Here is a 26,649-nt window from a genome sequence, read left to right as displayed (position 1 = left end):
TACAAAGGGCTCTCTCCTTCTTGGGCACCAGAAAGTAGTGGGAATAGCAACCACAACCTACTTCTGGCATTGGCACCCTCTCCATGGCTCCATTTGCCAAGAGAAGAGATAGGTGATCCTACCTCAGTCTTTCTGCAAGTTGGTGGCATGGGGGGTCTAGTCACAAGGCGGAGGGAGTAGCCCCTTCAGATGATCTGCAAAACCCACCTGTCTGATGTTATGGGCCGCTAGTGCGACAGGTGATGGCAAATTCTGCTGCCCACTGGGTGCTCATAATTGTTAGAGGGCAGACTTGGAAAGGTTTGGAGGCTGCGGTTGCTGGGTGGTGTGGGTAGTGGACTGACCTGACCGCCGGCTGTCTGACCCACGGGCCAGTAGATATTGTGTCCCTGGTCAGGCTGTGAAGCTTGAGCACAATAGTGGCTGGGTGGGTACATAAGTGGCTGGAAGCCCCTTCCGAGGCCATGAAACGCTGATTGGGCATATCGAAAGGCCATGCAAAGCCACAAGGACCTGTCTTGCTGTGCATAAAAACTCCAGTGCTGAATCCGCCTTGTCTCCAAAAATACGGGAGCTATCAAAGGGCATTTATTTATTTAGAAAGTTTTATATAGCCCGAACATCCGAGGGATATCAGAGCGCTTTACAATTGTGGGGAAAGGAAGGTAACTGTTGCAGTACATGTGTCAAATAGGAATACAGACAGAATCACATATAAAAATAGAACTCACATGACAAGAACGGTTACAAGTACAAGGGGTCAGCAAAATAATAAGAAAATAACTGGCACATAGTGAGATGGGGGTGAGCAAGGGCATGGAGAGAGTGGAAAAAAACGAAATAGCATCCTGCGCAGGGCTTAAAGGTGTAAGTCCAACGCATTACAGCAGACGATCCATCATGTCCATACATGATGTTTGGACAGCCCCAAAAAAGTCAGTAGTACTCAAGCAGGCATGAATGAAGAGTTTTTTAAGCAAGTGAATGACTGCTAGTCTTAGTGCTGAAGTTGCTAGTATGATCGTACAGTGAGGGCAGGCGCTGGCTTAGAACCTGGGTAGGAATAGCCATGTTTTTAGGGATATTCTGAACGTCTGGCTATTGGTTTGGGCTCTGAAAATAAAAGGTAACATTTTCCATAATTTACAGGCGAGATACAGGCCACCCCCGCCACACCCCCCTTTTACAGTCTGTACCCTGTGGATGTCCAGAAGGGAATCTGAGGATGATCTAATGTTACGTCTGATAAATTTGTTAAAGTGAGCATGGCTGACGCCGTAGAGTGTCTTGTGGGCAATGCACAAAGACTTGAATTTAACCCTCTCCTGAACAGTCAGCCAGTGCAGATCTCGAATAGCTTTCGACACTGGACTGAACTTAGGAATTTTAGGTAGTACGCGTGCTGATGCATTGTGAAGTGACTGTAGCTTCCGTAAAATTCCCTTTTTTGCTCCCAGGTAGAGGGCATTACAGTACTAAGACGATATCAGGGCTACGATTTTCTGTAGATCCATCAGGATGAACAGGATGTGGTGAGATTGACCTGGACCGTGAAAGTTACTTGATCATCTAACATGACTCCAAGACTCTTTACCTTTCTTACTGGAGATGGACATTTCCCAGCAACATCTGCCCACCAAGCGTCATTCCAGAAGGCATGGCATCGTAGGGCCACCATCAACGAAACCACTCTGCATAATGAGTTGGTGGTGTCAAGTCCATATCCAATGGTGAACTTAGTAGCATCCTTCTTGTTGACAGCCGCCTGGTGTAGGAAGCTGGCTCTGTATATACTATAACAAAGTAAGGTATAGCATGCGCAGAGCCTAGCGGATCACCAGAGGTATAACAGAGGCTAAATTAGACAAACACTAACATCTGTATTTGTGGTAGCGTGGTCGAGTAGTTCGGTCTATCAGGAGGGTGTGTTAAGCATTTATTGTATTCACTCAATCAAGATTGATGGCGCACACTCAAGGACAGAATCCAAACCAATTAAATATATTTTTTTTTTAAGACTTTATTTTTGAGAGTGATGCGAAAGAAAAAACATTTGTGCAAATCAGTACATGTCTCATCTGTAACGCAAGGAGTCATCAGGTTCTCAATAGACACAGCCATTCAGCCCACATCCCGGAGGCTGGGCGGCAAATAGATAGCAAAGATAAGGGCTCCGTATTCATGACAAAGCAATAAACATGCCGAAATTACAGTCAGATAAAGGAAAACATCATCACCACGCTCTTATTCTGTTGACTAGAACTAAAGAAAAAACTTTCCCTCCCCTCCCCCCCCAAACTCGGCATCAGCGAACCCAGGTATATACCTTCCATTCAGGTCTACAGGGCCCATCCGGGCGTAAGTATCGTATCAGAAGCAAACACAGATCAATTAGGGAGAGCAAGAAATCACTCATTTACAGAGGGTAAACGTGCGGCATTAGGGCGACACTAGTTCGGAGCACGCTCCTCATCACCACTCCCGCTTACCTCCTCCCCGGAGACCGACCCCAGCGGAGTGAACAGTTCAGCACTAGTGGCATCGGACTCACTGTCCACAGAGCCCACCGCACACATCGTGCGCCATGCTAACAGGTCCTCCTGCAGTTTCTCATCTCTACGTGTATGTTGCATGTGTGTTTCCTCCGCGAGGGACCATTCCTTGAAGTCTCTAAGCCAGGATGTCAGCTCCGGAGCCCGACTGCCCATCCAAGTGATGGCCACCCTGCGTCTTGCGAGCACCAATAGCAGCTGCAACAGCTTATAGGACAATTTACTCTTTTTGGGCTTTGGTACCAGGGCCAACAGGCAATGTAGTGGATCCAAGGCGATCCGGAGTCCCGTAATCCGCCCAATGCGCTCAACTACCTGTCCCCAGAAGGTCGCTACTGGGGGGCACTCCCAGGCTAAATGGAAGAAGCCCGCCCCACTCTGTCCACATCTAGGGCAGTCGTCTCGTCGGTCAGTGGAGATGCGGTGTAAGGACACTGGGGTCATATAAGTGCGGTGCATAAAATTGAAGTGGATGAGCTTGAACCGCGCGTTACACAAAACCATACGGGTCAATGTGCCGATTCGTTTGCGCTGGTCGGGTTCCAGGGGGAGCCCGAGATCCGCCTCCCACGCGGCCCAAGCCGGGGAGACCGGAGGATCCGAGTCCCTCCGCATCGCAGCATACAACAATGCAGTAAGCCGTCGGCCCCTGCCACAGGAAAGGAGAATGTTACGGGTGTGCGACATCGGAGGCGCCTCCGGGAACTGCGGCCAGGTCACTCGCGCCATGTCCTGCAGTCCCCTGTAATGTAGGTAATGTCCCTCCGTCAGGCCAAAGGCCTCCGCGGCCCGCTCGAAGGTCACAAAGGAGTCATCCGGGTACAGGTCCGCCAACGTTTCACACCCCCCCTCCCTCCAGGAACAGAAGGACATGTGTTCTGCCATCCGCATTACAGGTGCCAGAATCCACACAGGCAATTCCCTATGGAAAGGGGCCCGCCGCAGTATTTTTTCTACAAACCGTTGCCAGATCATAGCAGCGTGTCTCACCACATAGGGTAAGGACCCATCCGCTCCCCGTCCCTGCATCAGTGCCACCTGGAGAGTCTCCTCATCAGCGCGTCCCGCCAAGAGGGCCAATTCCCAGTTAGCCGTGCCGGAGAACCAGCGCGCGGCTGGGTGGAGCTGCGCTGCGAAATAGTACAGGTCAAATCTCGGAGCCTCCAAACCTCCCTCCTCCCGACTCCGGACGATAGTACGCAAAGCAATCCTACTCCGCTTACCCGCCCAGAGCAATGACGTAAGCAGTGAGTCTAGAGTACGAAACAGGCTTGTAGGGATCGGGCACAGCGAAATCTGTAGGACGTACAGCAGTCGCGGGAGCATCACCATTTTAGCCACCGCCAATCGCCCCATGAGGGAGAGCGGAAGTGTGTTCCAGAACGAGATGGACTGCTGAAGGGACCGCACCACGCGCCCGGGATTGCGGGCCAGCAGTTGGGCGTCCGTCGGCGCCACCTGAATGCCCAGATAACGGAAGGCCTCCAGTTCCCATCGCAACCCCAGATGTGGGAGGTGCTCCCGCCGGTCGGGCCATATCCCGCCAAGGGGAAAATGAGGGATTTAGCAGGATTAATCCGGAGACCCGAGGCCGCACCGAAGCGCTCCAATAGCTGCAGCAAAAGCGGCAGCGACTCAGTCGGGGAAGTGAGGTAAAATAGAGCATCATCGGCGTACAGGGAGACTACATTAACGGTGTCCCCCACACTGATACCCCACCGCGCCAGTTCCATCCGCACCAGGACCGCCAAGGGTTCAATTGCCAAGGCAAAGAGCAGCGGCGAGAGGGGGCACCCCTGCCGCGTACCCCTGCCCAGGGGCCAGTCCTCTGATCGGGCCGCACCGAGGCGAACCCGGGCTCGAGGTGACCCATAAAGGATCCGGATCCAATTGCAATAGATGGGGCCCAAACCCACCATTCGAAGCACTTCCAGTAAATATCGCCAATCTACTGTGTCGAATGCCTTGGCCAGATCTATGGACACCAGGACCTGGGGATCCTGTCTATCGCGTACTTCGTGCATAATATGGTTCAACCGACGGAGGTTCATCGCAGTATTGCGACCGGGAATGAAGCCACATTGATCCTGATGCACAAGATGCGCCATGTGTGGTGCCAGACGATTCGCAAGCATTTTCGTGAGAAGTTTCGCGTCCGTGTTAATGAGAGTAATGGGCCGATACGCTGCCGGGTCACAGCCGTCGCCTCCAGGTTTCAGAATCATGCACACCTCCCCCTGATTCATAGAGGGTGGGAGGGCGGCACTCTCCAGCGCTTCACCATAAACTTGCAGGAGCCGGGGGGCCAGGGCCTCTCCAAATGCCTGATAAAATTCCAGGGGAAACCCATCCCCACCAGGGGTCTTGGCCCGCGGCAAACTGGCCAGCGCGACCTTGAGCTCATGCAGGGATAAGGGCACCTCCAACTCCTTCGCCACCTCCTCCGATAAGGTCTGGAGGGGCAACCCCTGAAGGTAAGCCCGAGAGCCGGACTCTGTAACTGAGGGGTCTGCAGCATATACTGCCTGCAGATGGGCCCGTAGAACCCCCAGGATACCCCCCTCAGAATGTACAAGGCTCCCCGCAGGATTGCGCAGAGCAGCTATCCGTTCCGGGGCGAATTCCCTCCTAAGGATCCAGGCCAGCAGTCTCCCAGCCTTATCCCCTTCGCGATGGAGTCGTTGACGATACTGGCCCAGAGTGTACTTATCAAGCCTAGTTAGTATGTCCTGGACCTCCTCCCTGGCCGACCTCTCCGACTCCAAATCCGGGTCGTTTGGGTCCGAAAGAGCCTGACAGTCGCGTAGGCGGACTTCCGCCTTATCCAGGTCCTGGAGCAACTGCTTCCGGACGCCATAGGTCAGGCCCATGAACGCACCCCGGACCACCGCTAACCAATTAAATATTAAAAAAGTATACTTGGGTTTTATTTCGAGACCCAAGCAGGACTTGGCACAGACAAGTAGCATATGCTTTCAAATGCAAATCTTTACAAGGAAATGCAATTTTGGTTGAAACTGAAATCATTACAGGTTTGAATACATAAAAATTACTTCAGAGTACTTTTAATTACTTTTCAGTTACCTTTACTACTCTGGATGATGTGCCTAGATATCGCACCGTGGGTCTTACAAAACACAGGTAAGCACGACAGTTTTTAGTTCAAAGAAAATTACTTGGGTTTTCATACAAAAAGTCAGTTCAACTCAGAACATATTTGGAGGGAGAAATCATAACATTGGTTACTATGGGAGAACATATTTTAACGGTTTGCAGGTAAGTAAATGACCTGCAAGGATAACTTTTGGGATTTAGAACCAAGGTTTCCCAAGGTCCAGTTAGGCACTCAAATCGCACCACCAGTGGCACTCGGGCGGCCGGATACAGAGTCCCAATTTTAGCCAATGGGGCTAGGGGGTCGTTGGTTGGGGCCTGCTTACGAGCAGGCCACTCTGATGTGGGAGCAAAGCTCCTGGGGTTGGGGTCAGCAATGCAGGGGTCAACAATCAGCACAGGAGCTGAACAATCAGCCGGATGCAGAGTGCCAAGGAGACGTCAGGAGGCCTGTGATTTGCAATGGAGATCTCCGGGTTTTAAGAAAATGCTGCAGGCTCGGGCAAGGAGGTTTCCTCAAGACCACCACGATCAGGAACGGTAGGTGGGGTTCTTGGGGGATGCCTGGACACCGTCAGTTGGGCAATCCAAGGCCGTGGGATGTCAGGTGCAGGGGTGTTTTAAGGCATCGGATCTTCTCACAAGCTTTGGTCGCGGTCGGGGGGACCCTTGAGGCTGAGGTTGAAGGCGTCGATGTGGAGCTCGGGATAGGTAAGGGATCACCAGATCCCAGGACAGGTTCGCTGGAGAGACCTCCTTGTGGTGTTGGGCCACTCAAGCTCAGGCTGTGGGCATAGGGTGCAGAAGCGTGGAGCCATCTGAATAGTCAGTGTTGGAGTCTTTGGTTGAGCAAATCCGGAGCTCATGGGAGACCGAGTCTTTTAGATGAAGGCAGGGCATGTCCTCTGGGTTCTGGAGGGCTTCTGGACATGCCAGGGTTTTGCTGTGAGCAGGTCGGAGTCAGGACAGGCCGGAAGGGCTGGGGCCAAAGCAGTTGGTGTCCTCTTCCTCCTGGGTCAGCACAGCTCCTCGGTCCTTCTTCTTTCATTCTCGTATCTGAGGAGGGAATGTTCAGTGTTGCCTCTAAATACTAAATTTAGGGCCTTTATAGGGTATGTTCACCACGGTGGCAAGCCTTTGAAGCTTTCCCCTTCGTGGACCCAGCCCATCCTTTGGGAGGAGGCATGACACCTCTGCCCAGGATGGACTTTGTTTCTGGACCCAGAAACTGGAGGACCTCTACCCAGGGGTCCATAAACCTGTCTGGGGGTGGCAAATGGTGGGTAGCCATTCAGGAACTACACCAGGGCTGATTATCGTTTTCCAGGAGGCATCTCTAAGATGCCCTCGGAGTGCATTTTACATTAAAACCCCACAATGCCATCAGTGTGGGTTTAATGTGCTGAACAGTTTGCTTCCAAACTTCCCAGGTGTCAGTAAAGCCGTTATGGAGCTGTGGAGTTCACAATGACCAACTCGCAGACCATGTGCTCTTTCTGGCTTTACTGCGCTTATAATGTCCAAGAATGGAGCTAATCACTGCAGAGGGGCACTATTGCTCCTGAAACTACACCCTCACCTGTGGTCTAGTCCACCCTGCTAGAGGGGTTACTTACCTAGGCCATAGGCAGTGGATTGCAGGCATGGCACACAGGGCTGTGTGCCATGTCGACTCTTCACTTTTCTCTGCACCAAACTACACAGCCTGCAATGGCAATGTGTGGGTGTTAAGGTGCAGGGCTTCTAAGGGTGGCACAATAGATGCTGCTGCCCTTAGAGGCCCTACCTGGTCACAGTGCCCTTGGTACCCAGGGTACCTTTTACAAAGGACTTACCTGTGGCCAGAGATGTGCCAATTGTGAGTACAAAGGTACAGTTTTGGGAAAGAACACAGGTCCTGGGGACCTAATTGGCAGGGACCCAGGGCACATCAAGTCTGAGTGCATCAAATGTCAGTCAAAGAGTGGGGGGTAACCATAAAAAGAGAGGCACTTTCCTACACCTTGGAAAGCAGAGCATGGGCCTCCTCTAGAACCGTTGGCAGCAACTGTATCCCACAGAGCATGGGAATAGCGGCCCAAAAGGGATGCAGTATTCACAGACTGCAATGCGAGGCTTGTGAAAGAAAACATTTTCTTGCCCAAGTTGTCCAGCTTCTTAAGATTCCCGATACAGTGGTGCAGTGGGGCATGTGCCAGGATTTATGTGGGAAGTGGAGGCTTGGGCCACAAATCTCTTCATTGTAGGAATTTGGAGTCCCCTGGAGTGGGGCAGTGGCAGCCAACTATTGTCCTGGTCACAGGAGCCGTTTTGTTGGGTGTGGATCAGGTCCCAAACAGGATATAAGTAAGTGAATCATTAAATGGGAGAAGCAGTTTTGAGGGGGCACTACACCTAGAGCACTTCCGTCAAGATGTTAGTGTTGACTGCCACCAGTCAAGGGCCTCAACCGCCCTCCTCACCGCCACTGCGAATTAAGCTCCCTACTCCGTAGCAATGGTAGGGGGGATAAGCATGCCAGTACCTGGAGAAGTATCCATTCAGCTGCTGCATCCTCAAAATCCACATACCAGTCCATGATGGCATATGACTGGTATTCTTCAGGGTCCAGCAATCCCTCCCATTCATTCCAGAGTCCCAGCCAATAAGAATAGGGCTCAGGATTCAGCCTGGAAGGCATGGCTCCAGTTGGTGCCGGAGCTGGATGATGCCCTTCTGGCTCAGTGTCGAGAATATAAATAGGGATGTCAAAGATAGTGGGCCCCAGCGACAGGGAAGGTCTAGATGGCACAACCGGAGCTGGCCATTTACATCTCTGGCGTTCTGGGGACCCGACAGGCACCGGAGCTGCTGGTGTGAATCCAGTTGGGGGCCTCCTAAATCCGTGGGGCCCAATGGCGTGCTGGAGAGAACAGGCCGCCCAAATATGAGGTGCATAGCCTAAAAAATTTCTTGTAATTGGGCAGTTGAACCCAAAAGGGGGGCTCGGTTCTTAAGGGTCTCTACTCTGGAGCCAGGATGACATTGGTCGAACTGGACTCAGGTGAGGGGCTTGTGTGCAGTGATCTTTGGTCCAGCGGGTAGCGGCGGTCTAAGGCACTCAGTTTCTGAGGGCTTGCAGAATGAGGCTGCATGCAGGGACTGTTACACTCCGGTGGAACTCACAGGAAGATGCTGGCATGATCTATGAAGTGCTGGCAGCTCTTCAAGGGAGTTGGAGAATGCACAGCTACAGGGTGAGTCGTGTTCTCGCAATTATTGAGACAGCGGGCAGAGTGTCATGTCAAGTCTGGTTCTGGTCCACAGTTCTTGCTTCTCCGGCTGTTCTTGGTCCTTCGTCTTTTGGAGTCAGTCGAATCTTAGTTCCTGTAGTCAGGGGCCATCTAAACACTGAATTTAGGAGTGTTAAGGGGAGTGAAGGGTAGTAACCAATGTGGGGGTGCCCTTGTCAAAAAGGGACACTTTCCCACAATCTTACACTCCCCATTAAATGAGAACTAGAGTGCTTGCGGCTTTCCATATTGCAACTGTAGAAGGGTGTCCTATTACATTTTCCTTACAAGTGATCTTGACGACATTGATCTTGGCGGTTTCCCTTTGAATTTAGGTGGATGTGGTCATAGCTGTGCCATTTATGACTTCATACGCCAAATCTCCTATCCCAGTCTAACCAGGAGTCAGAATTGACTAGCTTCTATTCGTTGTTTTGTTAAAGCTCAGAGGGTATGGGTGGTCATTCCAGAGGTGTAAGCCTGTGACCGAGAAGCACTTTCCCTTCTGTTTTTGCCTTTGGTTTAGGGACCACTAAGAGGCTGCAAAGGTCAAAGCATAGGGTTCATGATGAATGATAATGTTTCACTTGTTTATGTACCTGGGAACAACAAGGCTTCTGTAGGAGAGTAAAAGTACTGAATGGCTGTATATTAACATATGGGCCACCAGGTTACATAAGGTGCACTGCCTGGACAAAGGGAATTCGGGGAGTGCATAATAGACATTAATAGGCATATGAGGAGTATTGATGTCACAAGTTGGACACTGACTGGGTAAAGGGTGCTACTTGTGATATGTCAATATAAAGAGTAGCATATTGGGGTATCAGCCACACGACAGCAATGACTGCCATACAATGAGGTGACTGACCATGTCATGGTTAGGAATAATGTAATGATCGTGACAAGCCAATGTCTCGGATTACTTCAAAACCATCCAGAATTTACACTGCACGTCTTTCAAACTTCACAGATGGCCACTGGTTTCATGTCCTACCTTTTGTTCATTCGTTCTAAAGATGTTTTGATGAACATGAGCATCAAAGTCCCATTCCTCTAGTGAAGGTTATGTTACAAAGATTCTCATCAGAAAGCACTTTGTGAACTGTTGTGAGAGGTTCCTTTATTAAGGTAAAACTAATGGGATTTGTGGACTGGTCACTGACTGTCATCTGATTCAATGCCATAATCAGGGACACAAGACATGCTGAAGAATTACTCTAAAGGTCAGTGAGAACTTAAAGGTGCTAGTTTAAAAATGTATACCCTGGGAAATGGACCAATACCTTTCTATAAGATGTTTAGTGAAACCTAATGTTTCACCGTACTTAATGCTCAAGCGATTGATGAAAGCTTCCAATAAGTCACTGTGTGGTGTATTCACTTCTCCAGAATTTCTGGATTACAGGCGCCATAAAATCAAGAAGGAATAACAGCAGACAAATACATAAACAATACCAAGCCTTCAGAACTATACTGAAGGACTCAAGAACTTGTGTGGCTTCAAAAAATGTATGTTAAAGCGAAAAACCTAAGGGAACAACAAGAAGCGATGGGCCCATCAAACTCGCGACAGCCTCGAACTAACCAGATAAAAAAAACTTACTGAAAGAAAGGAATTGCTTTTTAAATTATTTTAGATTTGCAAAGAGCTCGAATTACAATTACTGGCTGCATGTTTATTAGCAAATGTGGAGAACAGGATCTGTTGTGAACCGATGATGGGAAATGTTGAAAAATGTTCAAACAGAAGACCATATTCATGCTGCATCAGTGTTGAAGTAGGAAAAACAATTGTACTAAAATCCAAGCGGAAGGCTCCATGGAAATAACTTTAATTAAAAATAATATGAAAAGCCATTACGACTTACCGTTATTGAAAGAGTCTCATTCTTGTGGTCGAAATTAATTTTTCCAGAGTAAGCCCGTTGAGACAATAATGAGTCAAAGTAGAACTTGCATCTTAAAGTGAGACACCTTTCAAGTAAAGAAGAAAAGTTCATACGCAAAACAAAATTAATGTCAGTTTGAGAGAGAGAGTATTAAAACATTTACAAATATACATACAAGGAAAAGAAAAGCAAGTAATAATGAGTGCCTTTAAATGGTTTTTTTTAATTTGCATTTTGCAACATTTCTTTAGAATGACATGACGGGTGTAAAATGAAGGACCGGTAGTAGCAGAGTATTTTCCAGTAAAGCACTTCAACTTTATTTATGTCTTCTCTTGCATTTTGAGTGAAGCAGCATCTATTCTCGTTTAATTATGAACCATGGCAAGAAACAAACCTTGAACAATGGCAAGAAACAAACCTTGAACAATGGCAAGACACAAACCTTGAACAATGGCATGCTCTACACAGTCTGGCTCCTTCACCTTACAGGTTATGGAAATATTATTGCACTTCATCTTACTGCTTCTTTTTCCAAGAGAGGCACATTAGTTCTCTTTTCCCCCGTTTGATTGTGTATTTGGCCAGGTGAATGAACAATCTGTGCTTTTTCTCTAAAAATCTCAATTTTGTGATACAAATACAGTGCCATCAAACAGGGTACCTGGGTCTAATTAGGGCAATTTAGTTGGTGCCATAGTATTTCTGGTCAAACAGTCACAGGTTACCCACAATGATGCAAGCTGGGAACCAATACCGAAGTATCGTTCATTCCTTCAATGGAGCTACTCTAAACGATGTCAGAGAATAATTAGAGCTCAGAAACGTTTATATATTTTTTCCCTAATAATGATATCATGTTTTGCTGGTATTTTCACAATCCACAAAGTAAAGGAAAGTGAGAAAACAGCCTTTCAAGCCTTAGACAGCGTGGGGATTTAACATTATGACAACACTATGTATATAAACAACTATACGTTACTTTTCACAAATCTTGTGCATCTTAAAATCTCTCCATAGTGGTTTGCCAATTGCAGGCTTCACAGAAAAACGATCAGCGCTATCTGGTGTGGAAAGGAAAAGCTGAAAGCACGCCGGGGTGGCACCTATATAGGTAGAGAGGTCATCATTTCCAGCGCGGATAATGTCGAGCCGAACGACACCACCTACCGGCGTGCAGTGGCAGTGCTCGAAAGCTTCGGTATCCAGTCTGACGCCTGGGGAATATTTTAAGGTAAGGAATCTGTGGCTAGAAGTCTCTAATAGATGCTTAAACATCAGTACAGCTAGTGATGGTAAACAGACACTTGGTGGATATTAATTGCCTAATGTATGCCAGAAACCCTATTAACCGCTATTTCTCTATTGCACATGGATACCAGGGCTAGGATGAAGATGCGGAATGGAATCTCAGTAAATAGGAAAATATTTTCGAACAGTGGCTTAAGCAGGGCTGCGTGCTGGCCCTATCTTTTAACCTACATACAGCTGATTAAACATCAACCATAACAAAGTCAAGAACGCTCTTCGCAGACTATTAGCAACTCACATTCCTGCTCTCCAGTACGCAGATGATACCTTACTATTTGATCAAACCCTGTATTGGACTGCAACGGCCACAACTTTGCATGCCTACAATAATGACAACAACTTAAACTAAATTTAAAAAAAGACAAAGATCATACACTTTGGTAAAACCAACTACAACTAGTACCCATGGCGAATCGGAGGTGAATGGATTGCACAAACAGATCCAAGCAAATAATTAGGTGTGTGGTGGAAGAGCAAACTGGGACAAAGCTCTCAACTGCAGGCCATTTGACTCCGTTACAGCTATTTGCAACTGCACTTTAATTTAAAAGGCTCAACTGGTACATCTATTCTCAATCAAAATTTCTTCCAGCAATTACCAACAGTTCCCCATTTAGGGAGCAAAATTGTACAAATATCTTGAAAGAAACTTTTTGATTATTGTCCGTTTTGTTTTTGGTCAACCAAAACAGCATCCCACATGCCAAATTAGACTTGAATTTGGTCTGGCAAATCTTGGGCGAGGGCTAGCTGATCTCCAGTTTACTAAATACTATTTAAGACTTAACAAATCAAAGGAAGACTGGTTAAAACATTTGATTTGTAAAGAGCTTTGCGATCAGCTAACAATGAACATGCCTAGACGTATTTTGAATCTGAACAGAATTCTTAACATGTTGAAGTTGATCAGTACATGGAACAACAATACTGAGTTGAGCGTTTTTAGTACCATAACCAGAAACGCAGCGATTAGGTTTCCCTTTACCAAGAAGGTTGAGGAATTCACTAATTTGTCCAGCGAAAAACTGCTACTACCAACAGGCAACTCAGCTTTAAATCAGAACTATCTGAGAGCCATTAGAGCGAAATGCATCAGACTTAGATTTTTACGTCTGCCATTCGCTGATATCAAACTAGATGGAAATAGTAAATTCCAGGTTATGTAATTGCTGCAGAGGGGGTGGCTATTGTTCAGAATCCTTGATGTATGTCACTTGTATATATCAACCTTCATTGAAACTTTGTACAAAACTTCTGAAAGCCCGCTTCATACGCCTGTGGCTCCGCACCATTAATGACACCACTGCTGTATGCTTACTGGGCGATGACATACAACTGGTCTACAGACTAGGAAAATATATGGCCCTTGTGGTTAAGGAATAAGATAAAGGCGATGGCCTATTACATGCTACAGGTTATCTGGAACTGTCTAGCATTTTACAAATCCAATACAAGACTCTTGGCATTCTCAAGACTACTATTCACCTGATCCACTCTTTAGCAGCTTTTAATTTTGTTAAAATCAATGTAGAATTTTGATGCTTTGCACTCAATGTCGTAACATAGCTCTTTCAAGAATTTTAATATTGTCATACAGATGCACTAGGAGTTACTCAGACGGCTACAGATTGTGCAAAACTGGCGGCTAGACTCTTACTCCAATCCCCAAAGTACAGCTACTCCGGGTACTTTTCTGGCTCCCAATTGAGCACTGTGTCCTATTCAAAGCACTATGTTATGTTTGTAAATGTCTATTTTATTCTGGCCTTACCTATCTTAGGTCTCTGGTATTATCTTATACACCTAGTCAGTGCTTTAAATGGGCCGGTACTGTCCGGGTCGGAGTACCGGCACTTTCTTTATTGTGAGAGGAAGAGTACCAGCACTTCTTAAGAGAGGCCTAATACTTTTAATTGGAGAGTACCAGCACTTCTCAGAAACAAGCAGGTACTCTGGTACAGAGTACCTGCACTTCCATTTTTCCATTTCAAGCACTGCACTTAGTCGATCCTTGCGGTCAAGTCATCTTGACCTTGCTTTGGTTCCCAGAATCAGGAGATCCCAGCAAGGAGGTGGAGCTGTCTATTTTTTTATGCCCAATGCTATGGAATTCACTCCCCATGAGCATGTTGCTCCCTTCTGACTTTCCAGAAGAAGTTGTACACATGGTCATTCTAAATCTCTTGAAATAGGAACCATCTTCCTAATGTGTATACAGATCTGTTTGCTTAGCATAGCACTGGGAAACCCAGCTAGGGGAGCCATGCGCTGTATAAACCTGATTAACATAACTTATTGTTCAGCATTTTATATATTTTTTTAAATAGCACGCTGTGGAATTGCAAACCCATCTGTTAGTTCTTCTACCACTCAACACTTTATTAATTACATACAGCTCCCACGAGAATGCTAAAACTGCCACTCATGTTCCACAGATTAGCACCTTTCTTTTCCTAGAAACAGTTTAAGAGTTTTGTAGCTTAGCATTTTAGGAGGCAATTTAGCTGCTCTGCGAATTTTAAGTTTGTCATTCAGATGCACCACTGTTTAGCACTTTATGGTGTTTCAAAAAATAACATCCTACCTAAATAAATAACTGTGGTTGAATTGTACTGTGTATTGTTACCTGAAGATCTCCCTGTCTAGAAAAATTGAAAATTCCCAGACATGTACCCCAAAAATTCACAGTTTACTGTAAGTTGAAGATGGAGCAGGCTAAGCTCCAGTGAAGATCAGAAAGTGCCAGAATAAGGTCAATGGAAGGTTGGAGCACAGCTCTTCACAGGAACTCCCTCAAACATGATGTGCGGTATAAATCTGAAGTATGGTGGCCTCTAGGGGGAGTAGGAGAGCTAGAACTTCCATCTCATTGGCTGAAGTTTGGGTTGCTTCAAATAAGGTGGATTTGCTACTAAAAAAAACCCACAGTTGTTGAGGCCTATGGCCATTAATAATTGTTTACTGCTATTTAAGATTACTGGGAAATCCCAGCTGGATGACGGGGAGCGATTCAAGCATGTGAATATATGAAAGATCCAATGCTGGAAAAGTGGGGTTTGCAGCATTTCACCAAACCAGTGTGAGTGTAATCAGTGAGACTTGTGCCTGAAATCCAGAGTGGGACTGTGTCTCCATGTCTTAGTTTGTCGTTTAGTTTATTTTTGTCTAAGTGTGTGTATGATTGTAAGGCCCAGTGTCTTTCTTTCTTTCTTAGTCCAAGTCACTAAATCTGTTCCTATTGACTATCATATCTCCATAACCAGTCTAAAGCATTCATGTCACATTATTTAATGATATCAAAGGGGAGTGAATTCAGAAGGACTTAACTTTTTCAATCAATCGTTGAGAAATAGGGACAAGGATAGCACTCTCCCGAAGAGCAGCTGCCACCATGGCAACTTATGTTGAATATGGAGATTTAGAGTGGTGTGCGTAAAGGGAAGTAGTAAATAAGGGACAACTATTCTAAACTGCAAAACACAACCGTTGATCCATTCCAAAAACAGCAATAAATGTTGCCCATTTAACAGTGCCACACACACAGTGTACCTTCGAAACTGTTGGTATGTTTTGTATCTCTGGAACATTATTTCATCCAAAAGTTTTATGAACCTCTTAAGATTTTTAACTTTGCTTTCCACGTCCTGATATGTTTCTTTAGCTTCGTGGTACTGTCTGTGGAAAAATCATATCAGAACGAACACAGGGATAGAAACACATGGTTAAACATGGTAAAAAAATAGCTGATGACACCATTAAAATGATAACTTTAATATTTATTTACATTATTTGAATAATGTCTCTGCTGTTATACTGCAATTTCATATGTGAAATCTTGGGTGTAAAGCCGTCATTGATTGTTTTGACCCTGAAACACAGAGGGCGAGTCTGCTTAATCGCTACTCGAACCGGGCTTGGAATATTGTAGCTATGATTCAGCACTTGGTGTAGTGTAGCTGTAGAATTAGCTCAGCGAATTATTAAATTCTTACCTTCAGATAACCAAACAGTTTAGTAGGCTAGATGTCTGGAAAGGAAAATGGACAACAGCTTCAACCAATGCCTTCTTAAATCGCTTAAATGTAGTGAATGAAAGATTCATATCCCCACACTAACCTCCCAGTGTGGTGGACGTGAATGGTTTGTCCACAAACCTTTCAGAGAAACAGGCATCAGTAGGATTTTCTTTAATAATAATAAAAAAGAAACTCAGAATGGTAATTGTGGCAATCAGCACGCACAGCACACAGACGTCAGTAGTGCCAATGAAAGTAGTTAGCAGCATCAGCCACCGACAGCTCTCACCGTTAGAGGTGCATGGGGGGGGGGGGGGGGGGCATAACTCTCCACCAATCAGTGCAGGGGATTTACCACCCTAAAAGAGGACAATTTCAGCAGTATCTCTTCCTAGTGGAATACTGCAGGAGTGTGATCACTCAGTAGAGATCCACCTGCTGCAGCCAATGATTTGTTTTTCGGTTCTGGGAGATGGTGGTCAGCAGTCAGGGAGGTGGGAGGCACCCAAGGCGTAAGCAAGTGCCCGCCCCCTCCCCCCGCCCAAACAAAAACGATTTTCTGAGGAGGCTAGGAGAAAATTCAAGCTTCCCACCAGAGGGGCCGCCCAGCAGTCTTTCTGTCCGTCACCCACGAGGTACAGAGTAGGGGGCTGATGGATTTAACACTCGATCTACCTCCTGGGGAAGTAGAATGACCCTCGCGCCATAACTTCCCTAGCAGTTTTTATGAATACCACCCTTGAAAGACACACTGGGAGGGTGGGGGGGATGGGAATACTCCCACTATGTTTTCCCTGGCAGGGCAGAGAGCCCACTAGACTCCAGGGAATACTAATGAAGAAAACAAGCATTTGCAATGCAATAGGTCTCGCATTAGGAAAGTTTGAGCTATTGGTATTGTAAATGAAATTTTTTTTTATTTGTGTGTTGGTTTTGTAAATAGCGAAATTATTGGCTTTGTCATTCACAATGCCAATAGTTTTAACTTTCGCAAATGTGACACCTATAGCATTTGTAATGCAATTTGTTGTATTTATGTGACTTTGATGTATTGATATTACAAACAATGGCTTTTGATTTGTAATAATTAATACTTAAAAGTTATTGTAATTTATAATGGCAATAGCTTAAAGTTTTGTAAATAACTTTTGTGAAGATTATCTTCAGTGTATTTTATTGTGACGAAAATCAAAGAACAGAAGTGAAATATTAACATCTTTTTGTGACATTTGTAATAAAGCTTGAACCATTGAGAGAACATATTTGAACCAGTTGTTGTTGAATAGTTGCACAGATTGATGATGTGGTGGCGACGAGTGATACTGTGATGGCGCCGAGTGATGCTGTGGTAGCGCATAGTGATGCTGTGGTAGCGCATAGTGATGCTGTGGTAGCGCATAGTGATGCTGTGGTAGCGCATAGTGATGCTGTGGTAGCGCATAGTGATGCTGTGGTAGCGCATAGTGATGCTGTGGTAGCGCATAGTAATGCTGTGGTGCCCCTGAGTGATGCTGTGGTGCCCCTGAGTGATGCTGTGGTGATGCGATAGATAGATAGAGTGAGGGCGATAGAGTGAGGGCGGTAGAGTGGTAGAGTGGTGAGGGTGTGTGAGAGGGTGAGGGTGTGTGAGAGGGTGAGGGTGTGTGAGAGGGTGAGGGTGTGTGAGAGGGTGAGGGTGTGTGAGAGGGTGAGGGTGAGGGTGTGTGAGGGTGAGGGTGTGTGAGGGGGGTGTGATTGTGAGGGTGTGTGAGAATGAGGGTGTGTGAGAATGAGGGTGTGTGAGGGTGAGGGTGTGTAAGGGTGAGGGGGTGTAAGGGTGAGGGGGTGTAAGGGTGAGGGGGTGTAAGGGTGAGGGGGTGTAAGGGTGAGGGGGTGTAAGGGTGAGGGGGTGTAAGGGTGAGGGGGTGTAAGGGTGAGGGGGTGTAAGGGTGAGGGGGTATGTGAGGGTGAGGGGGTATATGAGGGTGAGGGGGTATATGAGGGTGAGGGGGTATATGAGGGTGAGGGGGTATATGAGGGTGAGGGGGTATATGAGGGTGAGGGGGTGGGTGAGGGCGTGTATGAGGGTGAGGGGGTGTATGAGGGTGAGGGGGTGTATGAGGGTGAGGGGGTGGGTGAGGGTGTGAGGGAGGATGAGGGTGTGAGGGTGAGTGTATGTGGAGGTGAGGGGGGGTGTGAGGGTAATGGGGTGAGTGAGGGTGATGAGATGGGTGAGGGGGTGTGTGAGGGTGAGGGGGGAGAGGATGTGTGAGGGGGGAGAGGATGTGTGAGGGTGAGTGAGGGTGAGAGGGTGAGTGAGGGTGAGAGGGTGGGTGAGGGTGTGAGAGGGTGGGTGAGGATGTGAGAGGGTGTGGGTGGGTGAGGGTGTGAGAGGGTGGGTGAGGGTGTGAGAGGGTGGGTGAGGGTGTGAGAGGGTGGGTGAGGGTGTGAGAGGGTGGGTGAGGGTGTGAGAGGGTGGGTGAGGGGGTGTGAGGGTGAGGGGGTGTGAGGGTGAGGGGGTGTGAGGGTGAGGGGGTGTGAGGGTGAGGGGGTGTGAGGGTGAGGGGGTGTGAGGGTGGGGGTGTGAGGGTGAGGGTGTGAGGGATGGTGTGAGGGATGGTGTGAGGGATGGTGAGGGGATGTGAGGGTGAGGGGGTGTAAGGGTGAGTAAGGGTGAGGGGGTGTAAGGGTGAGGGGGTGTAAGGGTGAGGGGGTGTAAGGGTGAGGGGGTGTAAGGGTGAGGGGGTGTAAGGGTGAGGGGGTGTAAGGGTGAGGGGGTGTAAGGGTGAGGGGGTGTAAGGGTGAGGGGGTGTGAGGGTGAGGGGGTGTGAGGGTGAGGGGGTGTGAGGGTGTGAGGGGGTGTGAGGGAGGGGGTGGGAGGATGAGGGTGTGTGAGGGTGAGGGTGTGTGAGGGTGAGAGGGTGTGTGAGGGTGAGAGGGTAAGTGAGGGTGAGAGGGTGGGTGAGGGCGTGTGAGGGTGAGGGGGTGTGTGAGGGGGTGGACGAGGGTGTGTGAGGGTGAGGGGGTGTGAGGGTGTGAAGGTGGGAGGGTGAGAGGGTGAGGGAGGGTGAGAGGGTGAGGGAGGGTGAGAGGGTGGGTAAGGGTGAGAGGGTGGGTAAGAGGGTGGGTGAGGGTAAGAGGGTGGGTGAGGGTAAGAGGGTGGGTGAGGGTAAGAGGGTGGGTGAGGGTAAGAGGGTGGGTGAGGGTGTGTGTGAGGGTGAGGGTGTGTGTGTGTGAGGGTGAGGGGGGTGTGAGGGTGAGGGTGGGTGAGGGGTGTGAGGGTGTGTGAGGGTGAGGGGGGTGAGGGGTGTGAGGGTGAGGGGTGTGAGGGTGTGTGAGGGTGAGGGGGTGTGAGGGTGAGGGGGTGTGAGGGAGGATGAGGGGATGGGAGGGTGAGGGGGGTGAGGGGATGTGAGGGTGATAGGGTGTGTGTGGGTGAGAGGGTGTGTGTGGGTGAGAGGGTAAGTGAGGGTGTGTGAGGGTGAGTGTGGGTGAGGGTGAGGGGGTGGGTGAGGGGCTGTGGGAGGTGAGGGTGAGGGTGTGTGTGAGGGTGTGAAGGTGAGAGGGTGTATTAGTATAGGGAAATATGAAATTAATTTGAGGGGCGGACATGTTAGTATGTGTTTTGGATAGTAAAAGGATAGTGGAGGGAAACAAGAGGGAAATGCCTGCATTTATATAGCGCTTGCTAACTTCTGATGGGGTGTAGAAGCGTTTTTTAGCAGGTAGCACACTACCCTGGAACGCAAATAGGATTTGTGGAGAAATGAGTATAAGGGAATATGAAATTAATTTGAGCGGTGGACGTGAACGTTTGTTATTTGTACTGAAAAAGGATAGTGGAGGGATGGAAGAGGGAAGGGTTTGCATTTACATTTGAGGCCAGTGGAATTGAGAAAGACCCACTAAGAGGACTGGTGGTGGCAGGTGATAGAAGTGAAGTTTAAGAAATGAAACATACATTTCAGCAATTTATGGATTTTTTTTAATCGCAGCAAAAGAGTTCAGCAAGAATTTACAGAACCCATATGTCTGGGTTAAATGGGCTGATGTGTGCAGTTTTAGCACATTGGAGAGAGAGACATGTATGGGATAAAGTAGGAGTGGACAGAGTGAGATATCTATAAAGTAGTCTGTCACGCAGTTCAAGGTAGCACTCGATGGAGGCGGAAGGATACACCTAGACAGCAAATAGCAGTGAGAGATGAACCCGTGATTCGACGGAGCCGAGACGGATTCCAAATGTCTCAATCCAATGGCTGAAACAAGGCTTGCAGAAGAAAACAAATGGCGAAAAAAAACAGACTCACAGCCCAATCTGTGTATATTGGTGGCGCTGCCTCTGCTTGACAGCTGCACTTTCAAAACCCAGACCTACAAAAGCCAAAAACTTCCAAAAACTGAGTGCGCGTCTCACATCACTTATAGTCGAGATTACCCAAACTTCATTTATGCAGAGACCACATAGCAAAGTCCTCCCTTTTTGGTCCAAATCAGTATTTCTAAGTGTTAGTCCAAGTGAAATTAACCATGACTACAGCTCCCTGAATGCAGCGGGATGTAAAATCGACAACCAAGAAATGGAAAACGTGAACCCTGGAGATAAGAGATAACACGATCTCTTGGGCTGCAAATGGTTTCTTAAACTTTTCAATCACTACTTTTCCCTTTTACGTGTCCTAGGACTGCTCCAGTGTAAACGTTCTCGAACAACCATGTTCTATTTGGGTGCTCCCACTCCAGCGCTCAACAAAGTCTGGGGTTGAAGCGATTTGTTTCAATCGAACGCCCTCTACTGTCGTTTCGTGATAGCACTAGATTGATACAGCCAGGGATGCAAACAGTGCCCCAGATGACATGAAGCGTAATAAAAAAAAGGTGTCAATAACGTTACACGTTTATTTACAGTAACGTTACGCAAGGCTATACATGACGCTAAAGGGTGGAATGAACATGACGTCATAATAATGGTGCGAGATTTGGGAGGAAATAATTCAGGTTGTTTCGCTTGTTTCTTACAAATTCCTGCATGCAAAGTGCCGATGGCTAAAACAGCCAGGGGTGGGTAAATGCGCCTTAAGTGGCAGGGAGCCAGGTGGCGACTCTACTATTACTCCCCACCTCCTACGAATTCCCTAATATTCTAAACAAGGTACTATACTCTTCCGCAATCTTTAAAATAAGAAACAGAGCTGGTCACAACTGTCCTCTGACATGGTTTGTAATAAAGCATAGCACAAGAAGCAGTATACAAGAAAATAAGCACCAGGAAATGCCTAGCACATGAACAAACATTTGTAAAGATTAGTTTAAACCATACTTAGCAGTATATAAACATCTAAACTGGAAAAAGGGTCTTTACAATGGTATTTAAAAGATTGTCCATCATCAGTATGTTCTACTTTCCAGTTAAGCATACCTAACATAACAAAACAGGAAAACTTTCATTTAACAGAAGTCGTGGATCAAAAAACACAGAGGTGGAGAACTCACAACAACTATTATGTTAATTTTGCCGCTGCGAGATGGTGGGTCGCGCTTGAGCTCCAGGGAGACGGAGACTGTCGGGACGATTTTAGGATCCCGTTCGAGAGTGTCTCTTCTCCAGCTTTCAACATGAGGTGTCGGAAGGTGCCGTGAGCGCATTCCTTTATGCTGCAACAGCGCACGACGACCTGAACTGTCCTTTTATCCGCTTGCAACCCTCATTATCGCACTTCAGTGAGCGGCCGCCATTTTGTTTTTGCGGTGGCGTCGCTCGTTTTTTTGGTACCAGACCCTTGCCTTCGAGCGCAACATGTTCGGTCAGCTGTACTGAGGTGACATTTATTACCTTTATGTTTTGATGGTCCTTTGCAGTCGTTTTATGCATAACTGACGCAATACCTGCTTGCTATCTTCTATGGATCTCTGACTACCTTTTTTTACCTCACTCGACTCGTTTATGATGATTCCCTGCCTTACCTGAGGGGTTTGTGCTATGTAACCTGATTGCTAGGTTGCTTGCTATTTGGCAAAATCTGTTTTTTTGCGCTCTAGGGTCTTTTTGGCTTTTTCTTCTACTTCAACTGCTTTTGTCCGCCATTTTGTGCGCTGGTGTCCCGGGCATAGTCTACGCCTACGGTGCTTCCTGTCAGTGGCCCTTGGTGAATTATTTTTGTGTAATTCTTGGCCCTTGCTCATTTATTCTACGTCAAGTACCTTTGGTGGTGGTGTTTTTGAGCTGTCTACTGTGGCCTGTTCCTATGGCGGACACCATGGGGCCTTCCCCTACTGCGAAGGACTCTAAAAGGACTTTAAAACGATCTAAGCAGCAGTCCCCCTCTCCTGAGTCCTCTCAGAAGGATACTAACTCCACTTTGGATGCTATTCTGACGCGTCTAAATGCCGTCCATGATATTGCGCAATCTACTAAAACTAATACCGACTTATTGCAAGTTGAGGTGGCTGCTATCAGGAGTGACTTTAAAGCCTTATCTGTCAGGGTTACGAATACTGAATCTCGTTTCAGTGTGGTGGAGGATACTACACACCAGCATTCGAGATCTCTTCTCCAGCTAGAACGTTCGATGGCGGCCTTACGCAGAGACCTTACAGAGCAGGAGGATCGTAATCGGAGGAGTAACCTGCGTATTTTTGGTCTTCCTGAAGATGCAGAGCAGTCAGCCCCCTCAATGATTGATTTCCTCTCCAAATGGATTCCTTCTACCCTACAAATCTCCTTTCAAAGAGACTTTGAAATTGAGAGAGCTCATCGGGTACCTGCGTTCAAACCTAAAACCTCCACTTATCCCAGAGCAGTAATCCTTAAACCACTGCGTCATCAGCATTCAGAACAGATTTTGGCTCACATGAGGAAAGTCAAGTCGGTGTCTTGGGAGGGCCATCGGATTACTATCTCCCAGGATTTTGCCAGAGACACTGTAATTCGAAGGAAGGGATTTCTCAATCTGCGAAAACGTCTGTTGGACATGCATATTCCTTTTTCCTTTGCTGGTCCATCCAAGTTTCGTATAACTTTCAAGGGCCGCTATCGGATTTTTGATGAACCTGCTGATCTTTCCTCTTTTTTGGATAACCAACTTTAGTCTCCGATGGATTCTTCTCCGGCTCCTGGCTCTTCTGGGGCTTGAGTTTCTGTCTTTTTTTCGCTCCATATGTTGGTCGCTGGTTGCTATTCGTTTTCCAGATGATTTGTCTGTCACTTGTCAGCTTTAGCTTGACTTGTTCTTGGTATTTATCCACTTATTCGCCCTTTTTTGTTTTTTCTCTTTCTTGTTTGATATTCCCGATATTTCTCTGTAGCCATTTCGTCTTTCTTGATTATCCTCCTTGTTGTGCGCGGTTTTTGGCTCTTTGTTCATGCGTCTCATATTTTCTGATATTTGTTTCATGTTGTATTTTTCCCCACTTATTGGTATCTTTCGATTTTGTACTTTGCCGAGATTTGATCTTCCCTTTTCTTGGCGTAGGTTTATATGTCTGTTTTTGTCAGCCGTTCGGTCCGATGTGTCAGTTTTTCTCTTTGTGCTCATTCATATGGTTTGTTTCTCTGTATTTGCCTATCTTGTAACTATTTTATGGCTCCCTTCCTAGTATTTCTTTTTGTCACTTAGTGGTATTTTGTTTATATTTTCGCACTGTTTTTAACCTTGCAAGTTTTATTCCTGCTGATATATGATATTGCTTAACATTTTAATTGCTTAATTTTTCAATTTTCATATTTATTGTTTCTCCTTTCTCTACCTACATACCATGTACTACTGCCTTTTTATTTATATATTTGTTATTTCTTGATTTGCACCATTTTCTGCTTTTCATATATACTTTTCTTGTTCTTCGTATGGCATTTATAGTTTATTGCCACTTAATTGTTGACATATAGATAGGATCCTTTTATCTCACTTTAGCTCCTATTCATGAGCTTGTTATTTGATATGCCTCATATTGTATTTTTCTGTCTTTTTTCGGTCGTAGACCGGGTTTGATTATTCTGTGCCTATTTCTCGTAGCTTTTCTTTCCCCGATTTCAAGTATATTATAGGGTCCACTTTTATTGTTCTAGGACCATTGCTTGTTGTTTCCTTTTCTCTAGTCTGGGATCTATCGCTTTCTCTACAGTTTTTTCCTGACGGTCCTTTGTTTCCCTCTCCATGTTCCCCCTGGTATGAGATGGGTCTCTCATAGACCTACCCTGGCGGGTCTCTTCTTCTCTCTTTTTCTATTCTTCTTTCTTTCTTTCTTTCTCTCCTTCTCTTTCTTCTCCTTTTTCTTCTTTCTCTTTCCTCTTGGATCTCCTGGTGGTGCCTTTCTATTTTGTGTCAGATGGTGGTGTTCTGTTTTTCCGTCCATCTGTATTTCTTAATTTGTTTGTGTTTGCTGTACTTCTATGCCTGGCTTAAATGTAGTTTCCCTTAATGTTAAGGGTTTAAATCATCCGGTTAAGAGGGCTAAAATTTTAGATTATTGCAAATCTTTGTCTTCGGATCTGGTATTTTTGCAGGAGACGAAATTATCCCATAAAGAGGCTCTGTGGTTGCGGAAAGGCTGGGTTATGGATGTGGTATGCTCTGATGCTCTTGGTAAACGTAATAGCGTGATCACCCTTATTTCTAAAAACTCTGGATTATCAATCCTTTCTTCTGACCATGACTCTGAGGGTCATTGGGTATTATCAAGATTATCTGATGGTATTCATGATCTTTATGCTTTGAATATGTATGCTCCAAATAATGATGATCCTCTTTTCTGGCAGAATATCACTAAATTACTTTCCCGAACGCCTTATAAGGGTAGTCTAATAGTGGGTGGTGATTTTAATTTGCAGTTGGATCCTCTGTTAGATAGAAATTCTGCTTTTTCTTTTCGCCCTCCCAGAGCTCACAAGCATTTGTTAAATATGTGCTCTTCTGCTAATCTTCATGATATATGGCGTCTTCATAACCCTACTGGCAGTGAATTTTCTTTTCTTTTCCTCTCCTCATTCTAGTTTTTCTCGTATTGATTACCTCTTGGTTCATTCGTCTCTGCTACAATCTTCGTCTTCGCCGTACATTCATCCTATTCTTGTTTCAGACCATGCTGCTGTTTCCTTCTCCCTCTTGGGGCTTGCTCCTAAGAAATCCTCCCCTTCGTGGAAATTAAATACGGAAATTCTTTATGATGACGCTGCGGTCAGTGCCTTGCAAGCCGAAATTGAACAGTTTTTCTCTGTTAATGAAGGTTCCGTTGATTCTCCAGTGGTTTTGTGGGACGCCTTTAAATGCACCCTTCGCGGTTACATCATTAAAGTTATGGCGCAGAGGAATGCTGCCATTAAGAAGGAACTTTCTGATTTAGCGGATAGTATTAAACAAAATGAACTCCTTTTTCGTCAAACGAGAGACTCACAAGTTTTATAGTCTATTAAACATTTAAAATACTCTTATAATGCTCTTGTAACTAAGAGGGCTCATACTGGTGTTCAAGCACAAAAGTCGAAATGGTTGCTATTGAAGAATCGTGATGGTAAGGTCTTAGCGGCCACGTTAAAGTTTCAAGAGTCTAGTTTTAAGTCGTCTCAAATTTCTTCTATCTTTGATAGATCCGGCATTAAAAAATGTCAGACTAAGGAGATCCTTGAGGTGATTTTATGATACTTTGTATACTCCTACTAATCTATCGTCTTTGGAGGCTTGTCAAGAGTTCTTAAGCACTATTCCTATTCATTCTGTTTCTGAGGAAGACGGGGAGAAGCTAGGTGCCTCAATTACAACTGAGGAAATTACTCTTGCAATGAAGGCTACTCGATCTGGCAAAGCTCCGGGACCTGATGGCTTTGCCATTTTGTTTTATAAAACTTTTCTCCCTTTCATGGTCCCTCGTCTAAAGACCCTTTTTGATGTATTCATTCAACGAAGTGCAGTTTCCGGTACAGCGGCGGATGCTACTATTGTGGTCATCCCAAAGGAGGGGAAGGATATCACGGACCCTAAAAACTTTCGTCCTATTTCCCTCCTTAATATGGAGGCGAAAATTTTTGCCAAAATTCTGGCTAAACGTTTGGAGTCCTATATCCCTTCTCTGGTTCATCCATCACAGACTGGGTTTGTCAAAGGTAGGCTTGCTAGGGACAACATTCGTACCTTTTGCCATATTTTGGGGGCAGCTAAACGATCTACGCTTCCTGCTGCAGCTCTAGCCCTTGACGCCGAGAAGACTTTTGACAAGGTCTCTTGGCCTTTTTTGCAAGCCGTTCTTCGTGCTCATAATCTTGGGAATTCCTTTGTTAATATGGTGATGTCTCTTTATGCCCAGCCTCGAGCGAATATTAGAGTAAATGGGGCTACCTCTGAGTTTTTTTGTCTTCGTCAGGGTACCCGTCAGGGTTGCCCCCTGTCCCCGCTTTTGTTTTTACTAGCTATTGATCCGCTCCTGAGGCTAGCTGATCTTCATCCAGACATTAAAGGGTTTACGTTTGGTTCACAGTGCATAAAGTCAGCGGCGTACGCAGATGATGTCCTTATTTTTTCTG

At 46.4% G+C, this 26,649-nt stretch overlaps 1 protein-coding gene across 2 annotated transcripts in view; it reads right to left on the bottom strand.

Annotated features, from left to right (window-relative positions):
• Positions 1-26,649, bottom strand: part of SMC6 (structural maintenance of chromosomes 6) — a 1,026,872-nt gene that overhangs the window by 169,890 nt on the left and 830,333 nt on the right. For both annotated transcript variants that reach the window (XM_078647759.1, XM_078647758.1), the window contains exons 23-24: positions 15,691-15,816; positions 10,810-10,915 (exon numbers count right to left, since the gene is read on the bottom strand). In XM_078647759.1, coding sequence (XP_078503885.1) covers positions 10,810-10,915; positions 15,691-15,816 — 232 coding nt within the window. The remainder of the gene's footprint in view (positions 1-10,809; positions 10,916-15,690; positions 15,817-26,649) is intronic.

This window comes from Lissotriton helveticus, chromosome 6 (assembly GCF_964261635.1).
Source record: "Lissotriton helveticus chromosome 6, aLisHel1.1, whole genome shotgun sequence".
Lineage (NCBI taxonomy): Eukaryota > Metazoa > Chordata > Amphibia > Caudata > Salamandridae > Lissotriton > Lissotriton helveticus.
The sequence above is the reverse complement of the archived record's forward strand: the minus strand, read 5'-3'. Positions and strand labels throughout refer to the sequence as shown.